Here is a 24,442-nt window from a genome sequence, read left to right as displayed (position 1 = left end):
TTAGATGATCAGAATGAGATATTTAATCGCCCATGATGAATTTGTCTTTAAAATTGGATGAAAGAGTTTTGCATTAAATATGTTCAATAATTATTAAGAAAACTGTCCAGATAAATTTATTTTAAAAATACCAAATTGCATGCGAGAAAAAAAAAGTGCTTTGGAAATTAAATTACCATACACTAATAAAATACATTCTTTTCAGACGTAAAATTTCAAGAAATGCCGTTATCAGATTTCATCACTTCTCTTCAGGACAATCCATATTTCGGAGCAGGATTTGGCCTTGTGGGTGTTGGTGCTGGTTTAGCTGCTATGAGAAAAGCTTCCATGGTGGCAATGATTTTTTTTCGACGACATTACATGATGACCTTAGAAGTGCCCTGCAGAGATAAGAGTTATCAGTGGTTGCTGCAATGGATAACACAAAATGCCAAGCATACCCAACACATCAGTGTTGAAACAACTTTTAAACAGCATGACACTGGGAAAATTTCAACGTCGTTTGATTTTGTTCCAAGTGTTGGAACTCATTTCTTTTAGTACGTATTGAATTGGAGAATTCAGATGAAATGAAAATACAAATTAACTATTTTAAAGCTGATTTGAAAATCTACTCTTACTTTGGTTTAAATTTCTTATCATACTGATACAAAGCAGGGGCCTGTACAGAAAGTTTGAGGCCCGTAACAAATGACTTTTAGAGGTACCCCTCCAAATTGCTTACCCTTACGTCCCTACACATATTTCACCCCTCATTTTAAAAATCTTGGGCTCCCTTTAAGCTTGGGCCCAGGCCAACAGGCATCCCTTCCCCCACTCCCGTCATGCACGCCCCTGATTCAAAGTACTATTTGAAGAGCTTGTTTCCAAATGGTAGTGTCAATTTTTTTCATTCTTGAAAATACACAGCTTTGATAAAGATTTAATATTGAATTTAAAGAGAAGAAAATTTAACCCAATGTTCTATGGATGAAAATAAAACTAAATTATATTGTTAATGAAATCCTGGCAGCATACTTATTTAGAAATGAAAGAAGAAAAAATGACTTCAAGTTTGTGGAACAAACAAGTAACTGAAATGACTTACTTCCATCTAAAAGTAATTCAATTTTTTTTTTCTTCATGTGAATACAGCATAAGTTTTAGGTTGAAAAGAGAGGTGCACATGTGGCCTTTTTTTTTTTTTTTTTGTTTTATTCAAAAATCTAACCTTTCCATTTTCTTTTCTCAGTTTTTTTTCCTAACTACAATGTTACATTTGAGGCGATGAGATGCAAAGGGATGTAAATGCCAAAATTAAAAATTTGAAGATGTAAAAATGGATAGGTGAACACTTTGTTTTGGTTCTAGAGATAGAACTAGCAGCCCTGGTAAGTGCTGCAATACAGCATGATTTGGAAAAACTTTTCAATGAAAGCCTACCTAGGACCTTATCTTCAAATGCATTTTACTTAAATTTTGAAAATGTCCTCTGACATCCCTTTGCTTCTCACTGCCTCATTTAATCTCTGCAAATGCACATGCCCAAATATTAACAGATGTGACAACACTTTGTGAAATAAAAATATGCTAAAATCATCCACATGTTCTCGATATATCTAAAAAAGCAAAAAAAAAAAGGAGGCGTGACGTAACAGGGTGCTGTATTTTTTAAAATTTGAGTCTGTTACTGTTTCAAAAATAAAAATTTTTACGTCACACATTTGAAAAGGTACACTCTAAAATTAACAGTTCCTTGTAATAAAACAAGCATCAAGTGGTTGTTAATTCTGTGGTATTGCATCAAAATAGTTTTAAAATTCAGATGATAGAACTCTAGAAAAGGTTTCCACTGCACAACTACTTTTTATAGTGTATTAAAAATAATATTATTTTTGTATCCACATGGTGAAAAGTGATTGAAGTAAATTTATTACATTTGTTAACAACGTGTCCAAATCAGTAATCAGTATTATTTCCTGTATTATATTTATTCATTAAGCATCAGAATATAATGAGATTTTCTTTGACATTTGTAATTAAGAAAGTACAAAAAATAATTTTTTTGTCAAGTATATTAAAATATGATGATCTTCTTTAACAATAATTTTCGCATCCAAATGGGATAGAAAGCCATACAAGAAAATTTATTTCTTTTCATTTGTTGACAGCTTATCTAATGGGGCATTATTATTTCTTGAATATATTTGTTTATTAAGTCTTAAAATTTTGAAAAGTCCAAGTCCTAAAAATCTGAAATCCCAATCCCTCTATTTTCTTGCTCACTTTATTCTACCTAAAATTTTATATTTCAGTTGGATTCTTTATTTGTTTCAGCTACAATAAAACATGGATTAGAGTAGAGAGAAATAGAGAGCAACATACATTAGACCTTCATATGGGTGTTCCATGGGAAACCGTTACTTTGACTGCTTTAGGAAGAAACAAAGCTTTGTATTTTCAAATGCTAGATGAAGGTATTCCTTAAATTAAATTTCATGTTTCATTAGTAAACAAATGTATAAAAATACTGTAATACATAATAGTTTCCTTGTTCAATTTAATAGTATTTTTTGGATTATTGCAGCTAGAAGGTTAGCTTTAAAAAGAGAAGAAGGCAAAACTATTATTTATACAGCTATGGGCTCCGAATGGAGACAGTTTGGCCATCCTCGAAAGCGAAGGCCAATAACATCTGTTATTTTGGATGAAGGCCTTGCTGAGAAAATACTTAATGATGTTCGAGAATTCATCAGTACACCCCAGTGGTACACAGAAAGAGGTAGCATTTTAATTTTAAAAACATATTTTATTTTCAAAACTTGTATGTCATAAATATGTGTATAAATTACTATGAATAAAATTGAATAAAATGACCATGAGCTTATTTTCACATTGTATCCTATTATTGCAAAATAAATTATGTTATTAACTGTATTGAGCTATGAATAGTCTTGAGTATAAGAAAATTATAATGGCCTCTTCTTTTAAAAAACTCAATTTGAAATTTTCTAACATTTTAGAGTTAGATTAGGAATGATTAATAAAACCTCTGCTTGATTTTCTCCTCACCTGTAATATATTATTTATCATCAGCAGAATGTCTAATATATAAATAATATATTAATAATTTTTCTCAGTACAGTACAGCATCAATTGACTGTATACCAAACAGCTCAAAACATTGATTGAAAGGAAGCATTCCGACTGACAGATTGGCCTTATAAGTGGGGGGGGGGGGAAGAAAACTAAATGCCATAGGACTTTTAGCTGCAGCAAAAAAAAAAAAAAAAAAAAAAAAGAGGAAAAAAAGTAGAAAATTTTGTTAGGGCTGATTTTGAAAATGTTGAAGCAGATAAGAGGAAATTGATGCAAGTCTAACAAATTAACTCCCGTTTTTCTTAAGATTTGTGTAAATTTTGTACACAACTTTCCCAAAAAAACACTTAGACATGAATTACTGTTTGACATTTTAAACCGCAACCTTCCTCAAATTTGCGCATGCGTCAGGTCGCTTCTGATTTTATCAAAATAGGGGAGATATTGATAAGAAAGAAAACGAATGTGAGGGGGATTTTTTTTTTTTTCCGTTGGATTCGTTTATTAGAAATGTTGCTTCGAGTTGAGGCTTTTTTTTTTTAGCAGAAATGCTACCATGGTGCATTCTTTTCAACAAGCTGTAACCCCTTTTTAAAATAGAACCTTTCAACGGTGCTAGTCGCGGCTTTCGAGATCAGACAGTAGACTTACATTATTTACCCCAAAGTATTTTGAGGTGTCACAGACACTTGGTAATAATTTTATTCAACATATAATTGTTTGTTTAAGAAAAACAATTGATTTACTATTATCTAAATAATGAATACATAAACTAAAAGTTATTTCTTGTGCTAAATAATGTTTAAAAAACAGATATACAAAGTAAAACAAATAATTTTGTTCTGAAAATTTCTGCTTTTATTTTATAATTTCTAATTTTGGTTGAATGAATTGGAAAACAAAATAAATTAATTAGCCATAAAAAGTTGGGGCACCCCCACATAAACCCCTCCGAATCGCTGCCACTGGATAAATATATGTGCCATATTTAAGCTTCACTGTGGTGGACTATTCAGTAAAGATGTTCTTTAGCTTTTTCGTAAGATGTAGAGACTTACTTCAATTACCATTTTGAACGTATAAAGGCAGCCTAGTAAGTTTTTTGTTATTTGTATGGCATATGCTACAAAAAGTATCTAAAATTTTATGTTCCATGTCAGTTCTTTTCTTCATATTGCTTCTATGATACTGACACATTTTCTTTCTTTCTTTTTTCTTTTTTATTTTTTTTAAATAATGAATCCATTCAGCATAAAAACAGCCATTCTCCAATTTCTTCTGATAACTGATATTTGTAAATGAAAAATTTCAGTTCTTTAGGTAATTCAATATTCAAGGTTTGAATAATTCATATTAGATGTTAAAGTTTTTGCTGAAAAACTAAAGTGTTGAAATTTTTGAATAAAAAATGTTTTTGTAATGATATGATTTATATTTTTACATAATTGCTGTAATGAAATAAAGTTATAAATCATGCGTTTTGTGAATTCTAGGTATTCCTTATAGGCGAGGCTATTTGCTATATGGTCCTGCTGGCTGTGGTAAAAGTAGTTTTATGTAAATATAAATGTTAATTTATTTTAATGCATTTATTGCAGAATTACATGCAAATCAAAAACATAATATGAATGTGTATGTGTATAGTTGGTCACTGCCTTAAATTGTGTTACATTTTGTGATGCAGTGAACTTTTCTTGACCTGCTCTCTCAATAACATAATAACATTAATAAAGGAGAATAAAACTCATATAGTCAGTAAATTACCGCCCATTAGCCAGGGCTAAAGCAGAAATACGTGAAATACACCACCAGCTCAGTCATTTCCAGCCGAGGACTGCAGTTTCGTGCTTATTAGCACTCATCAGCCCGACATAGGAAAGTGACTGAGCTGGAGATGGAAAACCTCTTAAGGAAACCTAGAGTGCGAAACAAACTAGTAGCTAATATAGAATTAGCAGACCAGACGAAAGACCGAAGCAATGGTTCGGTTCAACTCGAAGATTGAACGCAAGGCAAGGTATATTCAGTAAATTACCGCCCATTAGCCAGGGCTAAAGCAGAAATACGTGAAATACACCGCCAGCTCAGTCATTTCCAGCCGAGGACTGCAGTTTCGTTCTTATTAGCACTCATCAGCCCGGCATAGGAAAGTGACTGAACTGGAGATGGAAAACCCCTTAAGGAAGCCAAGAGTGCGAAACAAACTGGTAGCTAATATAGAATTAGCAGACAAGACGAGTGACTTGGCTGCCTTAAGAGGTTTACCATCTCCAGCTCAGTCACTTTCCTATGCCGGGCTGATGAGTGCTAATAAGCACGAAACTGCAGTCCTTGGTTGGAAATGACTGAGCTGGCGGTGTATTTCACGAAACTCATATAGACCAGGGGTCTGTCCAAGATTTTTCACAAGGTCCGTTTTTTGTGAAAAATCAAATAATTTTGTGAAAAATGAATTAATTTTGTGAAAAAACAAATAATTTTGTGAAAAATCAAATTATTTTGCAAAAAAAAAAAAAAAAAAATCTTTTTTTTTTTTGTTAAAACGAAATTTTAGAATTTAGAGATGGCACAAACTGCATCAATTAAACTTAAGTGTTTTCCTCTTCTATGTCGAGAATATCATTCTGGAGTGTTTTTTATATCGTTCTGGACATTTAGTGAGGAAGGGGGGGGGGCATCGCTCTCTCAAGTATCAATATTTATCTACCATTCTACATTATGTTAAATTATACTAGAAACATTTCTGTACAATATTTAAAATATTTATAACAAAAAAATAAATAAATAAAATAAAATTCAGACAAGGGTACAGCGTTTTTAACTTTTTGACCCAAGACACACTTAAAAAGCACAGAATTTCGTTTAAAACTTATAAATTCCGTGATTTTAACAAAAATAAAAAGATATTTTAATTGTTTACCTCTTAACAAAGCGTAATAAACATCAAAAGTTCGAAAAATCGGATTCCCATAGCGGATGCAAAGAGATCGCAATTCTCAAAGTGAAGACATCAAAAGTATAAAAACGGCTTGTAAAAGAAATATTTTTGATAAAATTATTTTAAAATTGCATTTTAGAGGCCTATGATAAACATTTCATTAATATCTGTGGACACAGTTGAAGCAAAAAAAAAAAAAAAAAAAAAAAAAATTAAACCATCTATATCTGTCATAAAAGAAAATGGAATTTTGCTTTAAGGCTGTTGTCCCAAGAGATTGGCGCCAAGGGAAAATCAATCTACTCCCGTAATCAAAATCAACAGCAAATAGCCTCCCGATCTTTGTAGCATACGACGTGATTTTCAGTCTAGAATGGATTGAGATAATATTGTAGAAAAGTTTTGCGTTTTTATAATTTAAATTAATTTTAAATGAAAATCTCGCTTGGCGACGGTTTCAGAATAGCAACCATACACGCACTAAAAACTGAGCAACTTAGCTTCCTACTACAAATCCTGTAATACTATTGGGAAAAAAAACATTCATCGATGATTCATAAGACTTTGAGGGTCTTAATAATAATTTTTAAAGTTCATTTTAATCAATTTTTATATTTTAAAGTGTGGATGTTTTAAAAACTTGTTCAATCTACGGACATTTAATTCCAACTTCCTCATGCAGATGTCGCTGAAGTAAGAAATCTGAAAAATACCAGTGTCTGGCATTTTTCCTAATTAACTCTACCATAAATCACTTCAGCTTTCTCCCCTTTTTCCCAATGCGAGCCACTTGCGAGTTCCTCCTTTCTTCATAGTCTGATAACGATGTTTCCCGAGGGCCCAAGGAATCGACACCCCATCGAGAAGGGGTTGAATGCGTTCCTTTTGCTAATTTCAGCTTTTCACTGAGGCATTTCGCAATTTTTGATTTTGTCGGTCTGTATTTTGTTGTTGTGAATGCCATTCTCTAATAAAATGAAAAAAAAAAAAAAAATAATAATAATAAAAGCGATTTTTTTGGCTATTTTGAAACGAAAAACATTTATATATTTTTTTATTTTTATTTATGAGATAAATGAAAAATCATAGTGTATTCGACTATGTGTGAGCAAAAATTTTTAATTTACCTAAATCTGTCACGTTTGCTGTAATTGTATAGTTTGGTTTGAAGTTACCGGTTTATTAACGACTGCTTCGGTTTAGTCACTTAATAAAGAGGATTTCTTCTCTGGAAAAAGCAGGCTCCATCAAATATCTGTTGTTCGATCGACACTCAGAATAATTTCTGAAATTTCAACTTTTCATCATAGTTTTCCTAAATATTCTTGACTTAATATCTCAATAAGAAATAGTATATGATTTACACAAACATCGTATATGGACCATAAAAGAGAAAAACGAAAGGGGAAAAAATGTGCAGACCAAATCCAAGAAGCTTTCCTGTTTTGAAAGTTTTAGGGTTGTGACTATTTTTCAAAAAAATGAGGAATCTCATTTCAATAATGGTTTGGAAAAGAATTTGATACTGTTAAATTTATTCTTGTCTTCCTTTTCATTTTCTTTTTGATTTCCCCTCATGCAAATTGATCATTAACTTAATTTCATCTAAATATTTAACATTTATGACTCCTTTTTGCTCAGTATTTCCGTAATAATTACCTACACAGCACATAACAATAAATTTTAGTGGGGGGGGGGGGGGCTTTTCATATGTAGTCAAAACTTACAAGAGACTAAATAGTCATCTGCAATGGTACGGAAGGGCTTGGAGGAAGTAATTTATTTCTGCGATCGAGGTATTTTTATCTGAAGTTATTATTTTCAAATTAAATCAATCAAATATAGATTACTTTGTTCCAGGAAGGTTTCACTCAACTGGAATTGATAATTCCTCAAATGGATGGTATTCGAGGAACTCTGCAGTTTATGCAGTCAATATGCATCACAGCTCGCAAGATGAATATATACTTATCATACAAAGCGGAAAATGTTTCACTCAACTGGAATTGATAATTAAACAATTCTCGAAATTCATTCTCTTAGAAACGGTTTATTGGATATAAAGTAAATATAAAATCAAAAACATATTTCACTTATTATTGAATTTTTTTTATATGCAATTTGATGACTAATGATACAATGAAAAATGTGGCGGTGAAAATAAATAAATATTCATACACGAAATAATAGGCTACATTTTGTTGATGTGCGCCTAAAATCGATTGTACACGAGGAACTCTGCAGTTTATGCAGTCAATATGCACCACAACTCACAAGATGAATATATACATATCATACAAAGAGGAAAATGCTTCACTCAACTGGAATTGATAGTTAAATAATTCTCGAAATTCATTTTCTTCAATAAAGAAACGGTACATCCGATATAAAGTAAATATCAAATCAAAAACAAAATTAACTTAATATTGACATTTTCTTTACATGCAATTTGATGACTAATGATAATGAATAAAGTTGCGGTGATTATAAATAAACATTCATACTCGAAATAAATTGCTACATTTTTCTGAGGAGCGCCTCAAATCGATTGTACACGAGGAACTCTGCAGTTTATGCAGTCAATATGCATCACAGCTCACAAGATGAATATATACATATCATTACAAAGCAAAAATGCTTCACTCAACTGGAATTGATAGTTAAATAATTCTCGAAATTCATTTTCTTCAATAAAGAAACGGTGCATCCGTTATAAAGAAAATATAAAATCAGAAACATAATTAACTTAATATTGACATTTTTTTACAAGCAATTCGATGACTAATGATAATGAATAAAGTTGCGGTGATTATAAATAAACATTCATACTCGAAATAAATTGCTACATTTTGCTTAGGAGCGCCTCAGAAGGATTGTACACGAGGAACTCTGCAGTTTATGCAGTCAATATGCATCACAGCTCACAAGATGAATATATACATATCATTACAAAGCGAAAATGTTTCACTCAACTGGAATTGATAGTTAAATAATTCTCGAAATTCATTTTCTTCAATAAAGAAACGGTGCATCCGTTATAAAGTAAATATAAAATCAGAAACATAATTAACTTAATATTGACATTTTTTTACAAGCAATTTGATGACTAATGATAATGAATAAAGTTGCGGTGATTATAAATAAACATTCATACTCGAAATAAATTGCTACATTTTGCTGAGGAGCGCCTCAAATCGATTGTACACGAGGAACTCTGCAGTTTATGCAGTCAATATGCACCACAACTCACAAGATGAATATATACATATCATACAAAGAGGAAAATGCTTCACTCAACTGGAATTGATAGTTAAATAATTCTCGAAATTCATTTTCTTCAATAAAGAAACGGTACATCCGATATAAAGTAAATATCAAATCAAAAACAAAATTAACTTAATATTGACATTTTCTTTACATGCAATTTGATGACTAATGATAATGAATAAAGTTGCGGTGATTATAAATAAACATTCATACTCGAAATAAATTGCTACATTTTGCTGAGGAGCGCCTCAAATCGATTGTACACGAGGAACTCTGCAGTTTATGCAGTCAATATGCATCACAGCTCACAAGATGAATATATACATATCATTACAAAGCAAAAATGCTTCACTCAACTGGAATTGATAGTTAAATAATTCTCGAAATTCATTTTCTTCAATAAAGAAACGGTGCATCCGTTATAAAGAAAATATAAAATCAGAAACATAATTAACTTAATATTGACATTTTTTTACAAGCAATTCGATGACTAATGATAATGAATAAAGTTGCGGTGATTATAAATAAACATTCATACTCGAAATAAATTGCTACATTTTGCTGAGGAGCGCCTCAAATCGATTGTACACGAGGAACTCTGCAGTTTATGCAGTCAATATGCATCACAGCTCACAAGATGAATATATACATATCATTACAAAGCGAAAATGTTTCACTCAACTGGAATTGATAGTTAAATAATTCTCGAAATTCATTTTCTTCAATAAAGAAACGGTGCATCCGTTATAAAGTAAATATAAAATCATAAACATAATTAAAATAATATTGACATTTTTTTACAAGCAATTTGATGACTAATGATAATGAATAAAGTTGCGGTGATTATAAATAAACATTCATACTCGAAATAAATTGCTACATTTTGCTGAGGAGCGCCTCAAATCGATTGTACACGAGGAACTCTGCAGTTTATGCAGTCAATATGCATCACAGCTCACAAGATGAATATATACATATCATACAAAGAGGAAAATGCTTCACTCAACTGGAATTGATAGTTAAATAATTCTCGAAATTCATTTTTTTCAATAAAGAAACGGTGCATCCGTTATAAAGTAAATATAAAATCAGAAACATAATTAACTTAATATTGACATTTTTTTACAAGCAATTCGATGACTAATGATAATGAATAAAGTTGCGGTGATTATAAATAAACATTCATACTCGAAATAAATTGCTACATTTTGCTGAGGAGCGCCTCAAATCGATTGTACACGAGGAACCACGCGGGCTCGAATCACAGTTTTTACAAGCATATAATTTATCAAGCTTAGCACATCGGTCATGTGCCCATTCGTCACAATTGCGACATTGAAGCCATTTAGTAGTTGGTTTTTTTTGATTCTGAGTGCGGTTTAGCGCACTCTATGCAGAACCAGTCTTCATCTTCATCCGAAGAATGCACTGTTTAGACGCACTTTTTTTGTCTTTGTGTCTGTTGGTTTCGTCTTTGTTAGAGACAATTTCCTTTTCACAAATTTTTGTTTCCCAGCTTTCGCTTGCAAAACATTTTTTACTGGTGTATCTATTAAAGTGGCACTGCGGACCGTCTACACTTCTGCACTGTTTGCTGCGTTGGAGAAAGACCTACGTTCGAATAATACATTATTTATTATTATCATTGTTGTTATTATTATTTATTCAACCGTACATATTAACAATAAATTAAATCATAGAATGAAAAGACATCAGAATTATCATTATTACTATTATTATCGTTATCCAACAACAGTGTTTTACACGAGTTAAATCATATAGTGAAACAGATCAGAAATACCACTTAGGGGCAATTCATTAATTATGTCAGGGTCCCGAGAGGAAGGGGGGTTGGAAAAATCTCTACATACCCTTACTTTGGGGGGGGGGGGGGGTCAAACCCATTCTTGCGTAATATTTTCCAAATAGATATTGCCAAATCAACCTTTCTTAATCGTACCTTACTTTTTTTTACTACGTTAATTTCAACATAATTAATGAATGGCCCGTTACCACCATTTTTCACCGTACTGCATAATATCTGTATTGTCGTGAAATTTATTTCGTGTTGATCGGCTGCCTTTCGTAATGAACTACCTGCTGTTACTTCTTTATCCAGCTCCAGGTATTTTTCTTTAGGTGTTTGCACCTGTCCGCCTTGTTTTTATAGTCCACCCGGCCGTATCATCTTTAAAAAGAAGCAATATTAAATTAAAATTTGCTTGGGGCAAGTTGTTTCTTGTAACAACTAACCCCAACAAAACTGTAACAACTTCATATGACGCCACTTTAAATCTTGGTACATATTATTGGTGTTATACCTTTGTACAAAAATGTAAATATCTTAACACTTACCTGAAAATGAAGGCTTTCACGTGGTATAGATATCAATCTGTTATCTGCAACGGCTTCGTCACAAATAGAAAAATAACAGCGGAAAGAAAAATTACTTCCATCAGGCTCAAAAACACCCTTTTCATTGAGCACTCTCCCTGCGACTAAATATAAGCACTCCAGTGAGTCAGGGAATACAGATGGGTGAGTGCTATCATCTAGTGCAAGGAAAGTCAGTTTCTACTGGCAGTTAATTTCAAATTCGAATGTAACAACTTACCCCGGTCTCCCCTACTGCTCTGGGGCACGTTATAAAGCGATTCACATAAGATCAATATAAATAATATTTATAATATGTCAAGGGCGTATATAAGGAAGGGGCTGAAGGGGCCCGGGCCCCCTCCAAAATCTTTAAAAAAATTTAAATAAAGGTAGTTATTTTTGGTTTCAGTTGCTCACAAACAATTTCCAAACCTTTAGCTACAAAAAAAAAAAAAAAAGGAATAAATAAATATGATAGTGATAACTATTATAATACGTTAGATCAGAGATTTCCGAACTGGGTGCCGCAGGAAGAGGTGTCCATGGTAACAATAATATGTATATAAAACTAGATTAGGATGCCTTGAGAAAATTCAAATTCTTCAAAGGCTGCCGCGAATCGTTAAAGTTTGGGAATTCTGCTTTAGATGGCAACAGGCAATGGTGTTCAGAAGGGGTCAGGGGATCCGTACTCCATACTCAAGAAAAGAATGTGTCTTGGGAAAGCGAAGTTATTTTTACAAAAGAAAAGCAAATAATATTAAGGAAAAATCTCAATTCTTTCAAAATAAATCTTTAAATTAAAATGTTTTTAACAGATGCAGTTTATAGCTTAGGAAAGTAAGTTCGCTTTCTTCGTCCGCCCCCCCCCCACACATTTTTTTTCTCCCTTGTCTTTCTAAAAAGAAGAGTTTTTCTAAATATTTCTCTTCTTAACTCTCGTCCCCAGCTAGAAATTTAAAATAAGTTTTAGTTGTTCGGTTGGACTAATAATGGAAATGAATGTTCTAAAAATGCATTTATTTAGGCGTTTTTCATTCATTTCTGGAGGAATATCCCCGAACCAATCCCTATTCACTAAGGTTACTAGTTACTACCGAAAATAGTCTAAAATTGTGCCACTCCTTACCTCAAGACGTCTCCAAAGATGACCTGAAATTGCGTTTTACCTTTCAGGGGAGGATTCTTGAACTATTCCTTTCCAAAAATTACCTAATGTTGGGAAAAATCTGAATTACTTTTGAAAAGAACCTTAAAATAAAATTTTCAAAAGTGACTGACTGTTGATCAGGTAATTACGTCCAACACCTCCTATTTCTTTACCCCTTCCTCCCCATTTTTTTTTCTTTTTCCTAAGTCTTCAAAGTGCTGCACTTCGTCAGCCCTCTCCACCCACTAAAACCACTAAAGAGCTTCTCAAACCTCGTTTTCAGGGCTTCAATATCGAAAAATTTCCAGGGGACAATTACCAAACGCTTTGTCTGCCAAAAGCATCGAAAATCGTTTAAGATTACTTTTATGGAGCTTCAATTTTGAAAAATGGCCGAACCCCAAACATTACCAAATATGGTTCACAGTCGCGCTTTTAAGATTTCAATTACGAAAAAAATTCGGACGAGGGTCCGACTGCTCCCGTAAGAAATTTGAAAATGAAAAATTTACAATTGCGAAAAATTTAAAGTCGAGATCATTTAAATCCCTCCACCTAGTATAATTGAATATCTCTTCGTTTTTCAGGACTTGAATTTCAAAAGAGTTTTTGCGGAGAGCTCCAGAACTGCCCTGCCCGTAAAATTATCGGAGTCAGTTTGAAACTGCGTTTTTAGAAATTAAATTTGGAAAAATGGGCTTAGAGGTGATGGATTTCGCTCTATTTTTTTTTTTTTTTAAATCAATCCGGGGCAACTTCAAAAAGTCCTATTCCGCTCATTACACTAACTTTAACAAATATAGCCTATAATGGCATTTTTAAAATTTCAATTTCTAAAAATTTCCGCAGAAGGGCTCCGAATTCTTCCTCCCCGTGGCATCGCCAGAGACCGTCTAAAACTGCGTTCTTAGGACTGCAATTACAAAAAAATTCTGGGGGAGGACCACCGATCTATTCTCCCACCAGAAGCGAGATTTTTTAAGAATGCCCGCCAAAAACTATTTTTTGGTTGCGGCACTGTATGACAGTATAAAGAGGATAAACAGTATGAAGTCCTTTCCCCGCATCGAAAAAATGAAAAGATAAGGGCACTGTTACTCACCCCTCAAAACAATAAAATTACAAAAAAAAAGTGGGCGGGGGAGCTATTCTTGGTTGTTTGGGCCCCCTCCAAAATAAAAACATATACGCCACTGCAATATGTATATTCATTTGCAATTATCAACTAATACAGCATGGTTATCTATTTATTTATTTTTTTCCATGGCCCTATAGTTTCATAAAACATGTTTTCTATCATTCTTTGAAGTTTTAAAGCATTTCCTTGTAATGGCACGCAGATGAATTACTGAAACATGATATAGACTTGAGTTAGACTTATAAGGGAAAATATAATGATGAAAAATGGCGAGATAAAGAGTAACCGAGATTTTTCTCGAATGCTACGCATGTTGGTATGTTTCACATAAGACAGCATCTTTATTTTCAGAAGGAAGAAAAAAACTTTTTTGCTGTTTCATTGTTTGCTCAAAAAGACATTTTGAATTTAGAAGGAAAAAAAAAACACGATTACATTCCGAATGAATTCTGTTACTTTTTGAAAAAAAGTTACGTTTACGTGCTCTTTTGATCAAAACTGTGTTTTGGAATCAAACCTAGCTTAATTCTTTAATATCTATATCGCTGAATCTTTGATGAGCACTGAACTTTAATGTCTTGTGCGTTAACCATTTTATCAGTCGCCATCTTTATTTATAGCAGCATCTTTATCCTATTATTTTTTTCATCTACGAATCAACGATTTGAATAATTTACTCTGTTATTACGTTAACTCACTTGTGTTCTTACAATTCCTCACTGTTCAATGGTATTTCATTAGTAAATTGTAACTGGAATACATTGCAAAGAGTCTAAAGTTTCCGCTTTTGAAAACTGCATATTTGAAAAAAAAAAAAAGTTTAAAAAATTTTTGATGACTCTTTTTTGTTCTTCGGTTTTTAATTTAGCATGTTTCCTTTATTTAAAAGCAATCAGCCTTTTTCGTTCGTCATTCATTTTTATTTATTTTCGAGACTTAATATTAACAGAAAAGAATTTAAATATTAATAATGTAAAAAAGAAAATAAACGTCAATCACTCAAGAAACCAGCACTGAATAAACTTAAGTATAACACTAAAATCCTTGTCAAACTCCAATCTTGTTGCGACTTCTGGATAAACGTAACGACACTTTCTGAAATTGACACCCTCTTTTCGTCTTCACTTACTGTTTTACGCTGATCAATTACCATGATTGAAACACATTTGATTTTCATAAGATGTGTGAAAGTAATCATTATTAAATGACGAGAAAAAATTGTAACTTTGAAAAATGAAAAAATGCTAATATTTTTCTTTTAAGAACAAAAAAAAAAAAAAAAAGAATTAAAAAAAAAATGTGGTTAAAGCAAAATTTGCGGCCCCTGAAAATTGTGGCGTACTTAGGTCTATTGGGAAATTGGGCCCTAGTATCAATACCTTTCAGAAAAACTAATTCCCACAAATGCATCCATCACAAATCGCGCGGAAGCTAAAATTTGACCATTTGTTGCTCTTCAACAATATCCGGAGAAATGTTGAAAGAGCAAACCGGTCTTCGGCTTTGCATTTGCCTGAAGGGAGAGGGGTTCGCGTTAATAGCTCCCGCGTCGGAGCTATTAACGCCTAATTACTCCCCTCTGTGTGAAGCTGTTTAGAGAGGGCACTTTATTTTTCCCCCCCTATAAACCGAGTGAAATTCTGCGCCATCTACATTTGAAAGTTGGCAAATGAAGATAGGAAAATTGTCCCTTAAAAACTTGATATGAGAGTTCTAACAAAAATAAAGAGACTTTTCATTTATTTGCACCCTAATAAAGCGAAGTTAGCTTGAAAAAAGAACAAAATATGATCCTCATATCGGATGTTAAAAGATTGCATTTTTCAAAGTGTAGGCATCAAAAGAAAAAAAAAACGGTAATTAAAAGAGTTTATTTAAAGTTAATCATCCTTGTTAGCATCGAAAAATCAAAACACATATAATTTTCTCCCAAAATAACAGTTAAACATCGCACCGCACCTTAAAAACGCAAATATTGACAAGCTGGTAAATTGATGAGAATTTTTTCTAATCAAGTCATTATAAAGGTTCAACGTGACTCTAAGTGGTGATAATTTTGAAGTTGGTAACCCTATCTGAAGCGATCATATTTTTCCCCCACCCTTACTATCCCTTTGCAGTTCTAAGTTCATTTCGCAGATATATATTATTATTGTTTATTAAATCATGAGCTGGGAGAAAATTGCTTACCAACGCCTTTTCAGAAAAGTTTACAACAACACCGCTGCTAATTAGCTGTGATAAAACAAACAACAAGCATAATATTTATTTGGCAGTAGCAATTATTTATGTTTACAGGAGCATCACAAGAATGCCGTTTTTTTTTTCCTTTTGCAAAATTAGAAGATTTTGTATAAGCTGATCCCTCTAATTTGACTTCAGAAAAGGTTCCAAAAATTATCGGTTTATACACAGAAATTTTCGTTATTTTGCTTTCACATTTGCTCTTTCAATAAACAATTTGTGAATGATCCGCTCTTGTTTATCAGAATTTTGTGAAGGGTCCGTTTTGGTGGTTGATCGGGATTTTGTGAAAGGTCCGTTTTGGTTGATCGGGATTTTGTGAAAGGTCCGTTTTAGTTGATCAGGATTTTGTGAAAGGTCCATTTTGGTTGATTGGAATTTTGTGAAGGATCCGCTTACGGACCCAAATATCCTCTGGCCAAGACCCCTGTAGACTTAATACTTTTTTTTTCTTTTTTTCCCCTAATATTCTCTTTTTTCCCTAAGGTGGTACATAAAAATTCTACAAAGACCCTGGATGCCATGGTTGGCCCTTTCTCAGTTTGTTCACCTCCACAAGATCTATAACACTTTTAATGTTCTGATCTCCCCCCCCCCCACCAGGCTGTGCCTCTTGTTTCCGACTAGGCTGACCTGGCCTCTTGTCGGCCCTGGCGTCAGATAGCTCTGAGTTACCTATGGTCCGAAGAAAGTTATTATTTTTTATTATATTAGTGCTTATTGTTTCTGTTATCTCTTTATAATCCTCAGTATATCCTGACACATATTTTCTGGTAGATGAAGTGCACTATCATAAGTGCTGAAGCTGTCAGGATGTCTGTGCTTATCTCTTTAAAGTTGCAAATTCTCCCAATATCTCAGGAGGCTCCCCAGTTTTAGCCGGATATCCTGATCTCCTGTTTTACAGCGGTTCACTTGCGATAAAAAAAAAATTCTATTTCTATCTGAATAAACTTTTTGCCACCCAATCTTATTTCTTCATGATCATTTGCAAATCCTTTGCAAATTTTTACCATTTATTATGATTTTATTCACATTATGAATGTGACTCACATCAAGATGCGTTCAATTTCTTAATCTATTTTTCCAAAGCTAGAGCTTTTTGCTTTTTTCACTAAATTTTTGTTTTCCCTTACTTTGTAGTTTATTCTAGATATTTTATTGGTCAGTAGTAGCTCTTACATGTGCCAAGTGCTCTTTTTAACAAATACTCAATTAGAAATTCTTTGTTAAAAGTTCTTAAAATCTTCTCAGTTTTAACATTTCTCTTCAATGCTGTTTTATTTTTGCTGCAGTTTCCGAAAAAAAGTCCTCTACTCTTAAAAATTCTAATATATATCTGTTTGCTTTAGTGTTTTATGTGTTTGAGTATAGATCTATTAAATACAATATAGCATATTGCAGATAAATGATTTTAGTCTTGTGGTACCATTTTGAATCATTGAAGCAACATAATGTATTGTTCTAGATTTTTAAACACATGCACACAAATGCATCATTAGTCAATCTCTTCCTTCTCTTATTGTACAGTTTTTTGTTTTTAAATAGATGAGCAAAAAGTTAATATAATTTTGATAAAGATATACAGTGGAGTGGAATATGTTAAACACGAAACTGAGGGTACCAAAATATTTTTTCATGTTAAAAGTTTTTTAATTTAAGAAAAACTTTGAGTATTTTTAATGAAAAATTTTTTTAAAGAAAAATAATCTATTATAGGATTAGGATTTGCTATTTGTGCTGTCCAAACCCTCATATCCTTTCGTTTTAACAGATTTTTCGTGTTAACTGTTCTCATGTCAAAAGTATTTCACTGTACAGACTAAATACAGTCAGACTATATATCATGCCTTTCAAGCAAAAATTTTTTATTTGCTATAAATGGAATTCAGAAATTGAAAGTTTATGTAACTTGTTATAAAAATTATATTATGATTTAAGAAGTATTTTTTGTTAATTATTTTGTTGAGAGTCTTTTTATATGAAATTGTTAAACTAGCATATAGTTAAAATTTTAGGTAATTAATTTTAAACATTTTGACGGCAAACAATACTATTAGTCTATTTTTTTTAAATGTTTTGAATTACAGCACTGCCCTAGCTGGAGAATTAGAGTACAGCATTTGTATTTTGAACTTAAGTGAAAGAGGACTATCAGATGATCGTTTGCAGCATCTAATGAGTGTTGCTCCCCAACAAAGTATCATTTTACTTGAAGATATCGATGCTGCATTTGTCAAAAGAGAAGAAGCTCCTGCAAGTATGTTCACAATCTGTGTTTTATTTAAAACTTCACCTTAAACATATTTTAACTAGAAATTGTATTGTTAATTTACTTTTAAAGACAAAAAGTTTTTAATTGGTTTTATTTTTTGTTAATAGTTTATAATTATCTTGTATCTTTCATTTGTAACTTCAGCTTGAGGACCTTGAAATGTTTGCCTCTTAGGGCCCCAACTTGACTTGAGTCGCCATTGTTGGTAACATCTTTTATAAACTAAACTTAGTGGCTTAACATGGGGACCATGACCTACTGTACCCAATTTAGTTGATGAGTCCTAGGGCTTTGTGGTACTAGGCAAATGTTCTGGTTAGGTGATCAACCAAATGCAAAACCTCCAGGGCTTAATTCCTAAGCAGGCTTAGTACCCATTTTATCGACCCACTGAAAGGATGAAAGTCTGAGTCGACTGTGACCAGAAATCAAACTTGGGGCTGCAGCATGGAAGTGCGGAGTGCTACTATTAAGTCCCTGGGCTTCAACAACTTTTATAGAATGTGGAATAATCTCTGGGTGTGGGGAGGAGAGGAGCCTTGGTAAAAGGAGTATCCTTTTAAATTGTTTTAGAAAGTAGGTAGTTGTAAAGTCAATTTTTATATTGGTGAATTATACTGCAAAAAAAGCAGTTTTTCAGTTTAAAGACAATATTTCTATTTTTCAATGAACAGAACTGCAAGTGTTGTTTTTGATAGATGCAGAATTACAAAATTTACATGATAAACAAAGTGCTTTAACCTGAACTGAACATATATTTTAAACTCGGGGGTTTTATCGTTATATAAAAATGAAATTAACAGTTTTTATAAACTGCAAGTAATTATTTACAAAAAGTAAGGAAATGTAAGTATGTGAAAGAATAATTTTTAAAGAAATAAATGTTTAAAGAATTATTTACAAGTAGAATATTTTGAATGCTAAAAATATTCCTTCCTTGATTTTTGTTACTTAAGTTTCATAAATTATTTTCTACAAATTTTCCTGTTAAATGTATGCTCCAATTTTTCATGTAATTAAAATTTTTAAATAGCAAGGATGATTAAAAGTTCCTTGCATTTATCTTTCTTTTCAACTTTATTTTAAATTGTGAAATTGGAATTACTTGCGACTTTTTCATATGTCACTTTGGAATTTATTTTTGCTTTTTAGCAAAGGCTGCTTATGAAGGTCTAAATCGAGTAACATTCAGTGGTCTATTAAATATGTTGGATGGAGTTGTATCAGCTGAAGCTCGTATACTTTTCATGACAACAAATTATCTGGAAAGGCATGTATTCATTGATTTCACAAATTGTTTCATTTCAAGAAATTTTTTTATCTTATTGGCAATCTTGTATTTATTTGAACAAAATTATATTTTTTTTGCAGCATGAACGATTATGCTTTTTAAAATAATTTTGTTCTTACATGAGCTTAATGTAGAATGTAGACAGTAACAAATACAGTGACAGATTTGCAGTATTGCAAATGCTGCAACTGTGAGGGGATCAGCAACATAAGGGTGCCAAAGGGGACCTAAAATTTCAGGTCAAATAAGTTGTTATACTTGATTCAGTTCATCTGTTATCAGTAAAATTGCATTAAAGATTAGTTTTTGCACTCTTCAACCAGCACTGTGAAACAATGCAAACCTATTAAAAAAAAAAATGTAAGCAATAGTTTTAAATAAATTTTTTTTCATATTTGTTATTCTTAATAATTGATTGGTGGTTTTTTAGTTTCTATTGACAAAGCTTGGTTTAAAAGATTGTATTTAGGTGCACAATGTAAAAAAAAAATAATTTATACAAATCAAAACTAGCTTCATGTTTTTTTATATGTCTGAAAAAGAGAAGTCAGAAACTGAATATTTCAGGAATCTCTTGACTTTTGTGTTGTTTCTGTGTCAAAACTTTAACTGTGCAAATCAAGTTTAATGCATATTTTTCTCTTCATCACGTTTGACATTTCAAAACATTGACAGAACAGAGATTCCTATTGTGAGAAAAAAGCTTTCCACTTTTAAAGAAGTACTTTTTGGAAACATTTCAGTGTATCTTGGTGTCAGAACAAAACAGCTCCACATTTTAAAAACTTTCAGAAATCACAAAAATGTTTTTAAATTTTATTTTGGCAGATTTTGCTTTTATATTTAATATTATGTTAAAAATTGTCTCCATGATACCAATTTCAACAACATGTTAGTAAAATATATACCTATGTGTAATTAATTTTTATATGTTGGAGCTGACCTGTTCTTGTTCCATATAGCTATATAATACTCTAAATATATCTTGGATTTCTAATATTAATTAAAGTGATACTTTGTTCTATTAATAAAACATTGCCTATCGTGTAAATAAGAGACACTTTAATTTTAAATACATCTTCTTTACTAATAATAAAGCTGAAAGTCTCTCTGTCTGGATATCTGGATCTCTGTCTGGATGTCTGGATCTCTGTGACGCGCATAGCGCCTAGACCGTTTGGCCGATTTTCATGAAATTTGGCACAAAATTAGTTTGTAACATGGGGGTGCTCACCTCGAAGCGATTTTTAGAAAATTCGACTTTGTTATTTTTCTATTCCAATTTTAAGAACATTTTACCCAGCAAATTATCAGAATGTGGAAGAGTAAATTATGAAATTATCATAACATGGAACTGTAATGTGGGCAAGCAAATGAACATAGCAAATTGGAGAAATTCAACATCTATTATTTGTAAATACACAGGCGAACCAAACAACCCTTTAATTTTCTACTACAGGCAAAGCCGTGTGGGTACCACTAATTGAGGTAATAAGCTGCTATATCATTCCTCTCCTGAAATATCGCCTGTTATACAGCTCCTTTTCTTTAATATCTTATGCAGTATCTCTTGAATCTGTCTCGCTCTTTTACAGTATGAAAGATATTATTTTTGTTCCAATATTTCAATGTAAAACACAAAGCCGGCAAAGAGTTGTGCTGATCTCTTCTTACAGCAAAGACCTCAGCGAAGCACTTAGTTCACTGTCCAACAGCTGCAGATGATTCGATCTACAGCACATTAATGCTGATAATCAGGTTATATTTTGAACTCTGTTATTCTTAAGTGATGTAACATGCTTTTATTTGAAAGCACAACTTATAAGAATTGTTGATTTAAAAAAATGATTGAATTCAGATTTTCTCAACCAGTTAGCAACATGATAGAAGTCTTTGAAATTAGTTACCCCAGAGTTGCCCACCTGCCCTAAGAGCAAGGACACACTCTCCCAAACATCACAAAGCCCCCCCCCCCCCAAAGCAAGAGCTCCTGCCCCAAAATTAGAAAATATCCCTCAAAACAACCCCTTAAAAATTTCAATTGTGCAGTCTGCATCATGATGTCATGACCCCCCCTAGATGGGCACCCTTGGTTACCCAATACTGATATTAAAAGATAGGTCTTTAAAAGTTCCCTAATTTTTAGCTTTGGTCCCATAAGTCTTTTTTTCCCCCACAAGCGTTCAGTACTCAAAGCCCTGTATTTATAAAAACAATTTGAATGACATTTATATCAATTTATCTACAACGTTAAATTCTTGTTTCCATAGCCCATTATAGTTTGTGCTGCCTAAGGCAACACTTAAGTCCTAACTACCTGGGAATTTATTTTAAAAATCGAAAAATAGAGGATTATATAATAATTTTGATAAAAAGTGCCTTTCCTGAAAATTAAGACAAATAACAATGGCATTCGAAATTTGCAACAGTAAAGTATTGAAAGGTTATAACTTCTAAAATATTTATTTCTTGTTTTTTGGTACTAAATCTGAATCAAAAATTCACTGAATAGAAATTAGATGACTAAATATGCTCTTATGAATTGTTATTGAACAGTGGTGCACTAATTTCAAAAAGCAAGGAGGATAATATTTTAATGCACTATCAAAATTCCTTAAGCCCCCTGGGTTGTCATATTTACATTATGTTTCATTGGTTTTGCCCCAACAAAATTTCTGAAAGTATGTTTAAAACAGTCACACCCCTAGGTCAGTTATCATGAACTAACACAAATGCAGTAAAGTATGAAAAAGTCATTCATTTTATATTCTTGGGTTGATTTTAAATTTATCCAGACTTTTGGCAAACATATCCAATATTAGGTATTAATATTTTATTTATTTATTTATTTATTGCAGGTTAGATGCTGCTTTAATTCGCCCTGGTCGTGTGGATGTGAAAGAATATGTAGGTTTTGCTTCTGAATATCAGCTAAGACAAATGTTTCACAGGTTTTACCCTGAAATGCCTATTAGTTTGGCTGAGCAGTTCGCTGTGGAAGTGACTAAAACAAATAAAAATGTGAGCATGGCTGGTGTCCAAGGCCTTTTTATGTTTTATAAGCATGATCCTAAAGGTTTATTACAAAATGTAGATAAAATTGGCCAATTATGATGTAATATTTCATAGACAATTTAAGTGAATTGAAGATTTATTTGCTCAAGGCACGTGTTTTAATCATTATGAGACATTTGAGGCTCTGAGAAGAAAAAGGATGTAAGTGGACATTTTCAAGTTTTGAGTAAAGCGACTTTAAAGATAACATATTAGGTAGGCTTTCATTGAATTTTTTTGCGAAAACCATGTGTACTGATTATCTCCAAATTTTTAATTTTGCCACTTGCATCCTATTTTTCTTTGAGACTCCAAGATTACGCTTTTAGAGTTGAAAAGAAATTGTTTTCCTTAGTGTTAAGTGATTTGTCAACTTTTAAAGAACGTAATGTGTGCAAAATCTGGTATACAGAACATTTCTTGTTATTAAATTTGAGATTTTTATTGCCAACCCAGCCTTCTAGCTTGAAACTCGCTTGGTGTTGATCTCAATACTCCGATGAAGAGTTTTTCCAAATACTATTTTTCAAGTTTTAAAAAGAAAAATAAGTAAATCATTGATGCAAATAAATATATTGTAAAAGATAGATATAAATTTATGCAATTATAATTATTATTTTTGAGATACTTGTTTGCAATGAAAATTGACCTTCTGTAAAATGAGTCTACCTATGGGAAGGTGAGAAAATGAAGCAAGTAACAAGCTACAATCAAATTCCGTTTTAGGGATTTGAACACCTGTTACAGCAAAAATATCTTTTTAGCAAAGATCTACAATGGAACAATGTCAACATTCGTTCGATCAGTATAACATAATTTCATTACTAATAAATAATGTTGCTTGTTGCATGGAATTCGTTAAAATGGGATTTGACTACTAGAAAAATGCTTATGCATTGTACTCATGTTACTGCTAATTATTTAACAGTAAATATTTTATGTTACGTGCAGAATGTATTTTTCTTATTTTGGTTTTTACCAGTTCTAGTTATTTTTTATTTAAGAAATACATTCTTAGAACAGAATAAAGTTGCCATTGTGTCCAATGTTTTTTTAGCTTTTAAGTTTTGTAATATCAATGTATGGATTACCAAGCCAATTCAAGGTAATTTATTGCCGGAAACACACTCTACTTATTTGTTTGCATTCCCTCCCCCCCTCCCTCATATGTATTTCCTCATTTTCAAATAATTTGAAAGCTTGCATCAATGCAATGGTGGATAACTATTTTTTATCATTAGAAAATCACAATTGTCTACTTTCAGTGCTTGTAAAATGGGGTTGTTTCCTTCAATCAAAAGTACTACTTTTAGTCACTGAAATTGATAAAATAAGCAAAAAAAAAACAGTAAAGCACTGTTTATATGTTTTGCTTTTATATGTTTTTATCAGTTATACGTTTTTCAAATTGGTCCCTGCAGATTCTAATACACATTAACGCATTCCTACTATACGTTTTTTCATTTATACGCTCTTTTCATACAGTCCCTTCAAAAACGCATAAATGGTGCTTCACTGTAATAAAAAAAATAATAATAAATAAAAAATAAATAAATAATAAGTAAAATAAAATAACATGGACCCAGAAAATACTTTCATTTTCCCAACAGTTATTTTTAATTTTTTTA

General features: G+C 32.1%; 1 protein-coding gene across 1 annotated transcript; it reads left to right on the top strand.

The window, feature by feature from the left end:
- Window positions 1-222: 222 nt before the first annotated feature.
- On the top strand, window positions 223-24,167 carry LOC129222574 (mitochondrial chaperone BCS1-like). The gene is made up of 7 exons (XM_054857092.1): window positions 223-542; window positions 2,320-2,459; window positions 2,570-2,764; window positions 4,575-4,638; window positions 18,285-18,454; window positions 19,622-19,739; window positions 22,619-24,167. Exons 1-7 carry the CDS (start codon window positions 223-225, stop codon window positions 22,872-22,874), a joined length of 1,263 nt encoding a protein of 420 aa, XP_054713067.1. The 3' UTR covers window positions 22,875-24,167.
- Window positions 24,168-24,442: the final 275 nt, after the last annotated feature.

Source organism: Uloborus diversus, chromosome 1, assembly GCF_026930045.1.
Source record: "Uloborus diversus isolate 005 chromosome 1, Udiv.v.3.1, whole genome shotgun sequence".
NCBI classification, from domain to species: Eukaryota; Metazoa; Arthropoda; class Arachnida; order Araneae; family Uloboridae; genus Uloborus; species Uloborus diversus.
The sequence above is the reverse complement of the archived record's forward strand: the minus strand, read 5'-3'. Positions and strand labels throughout refer to the sequence as shown.

Excerpts from the sequence above, each read along its gene's own strand:
- LOC129222574 (XM_054857092.1), top strand. The coding sequence starts at position 223 with ATGCCGTTATCAGATTTCATCACTTCTCTTCAGGACAATCCATATTTC. Across the intron at positions 543-2,319 it reads GTTGGAACTCATTTCTTTTA|CTACAATAAAACATGGATTA; the intron begins GTACGTATTGAA and ends TATTTGTTTCAG. Across the intron at positions 4,639-18,284 it reads TGTGGTAAAAGTAGTTTTAT|CACTGCCCTAGCTGGAGAAT; the intron begins GTAAATATAAAT and ends TTTGAATTACAG.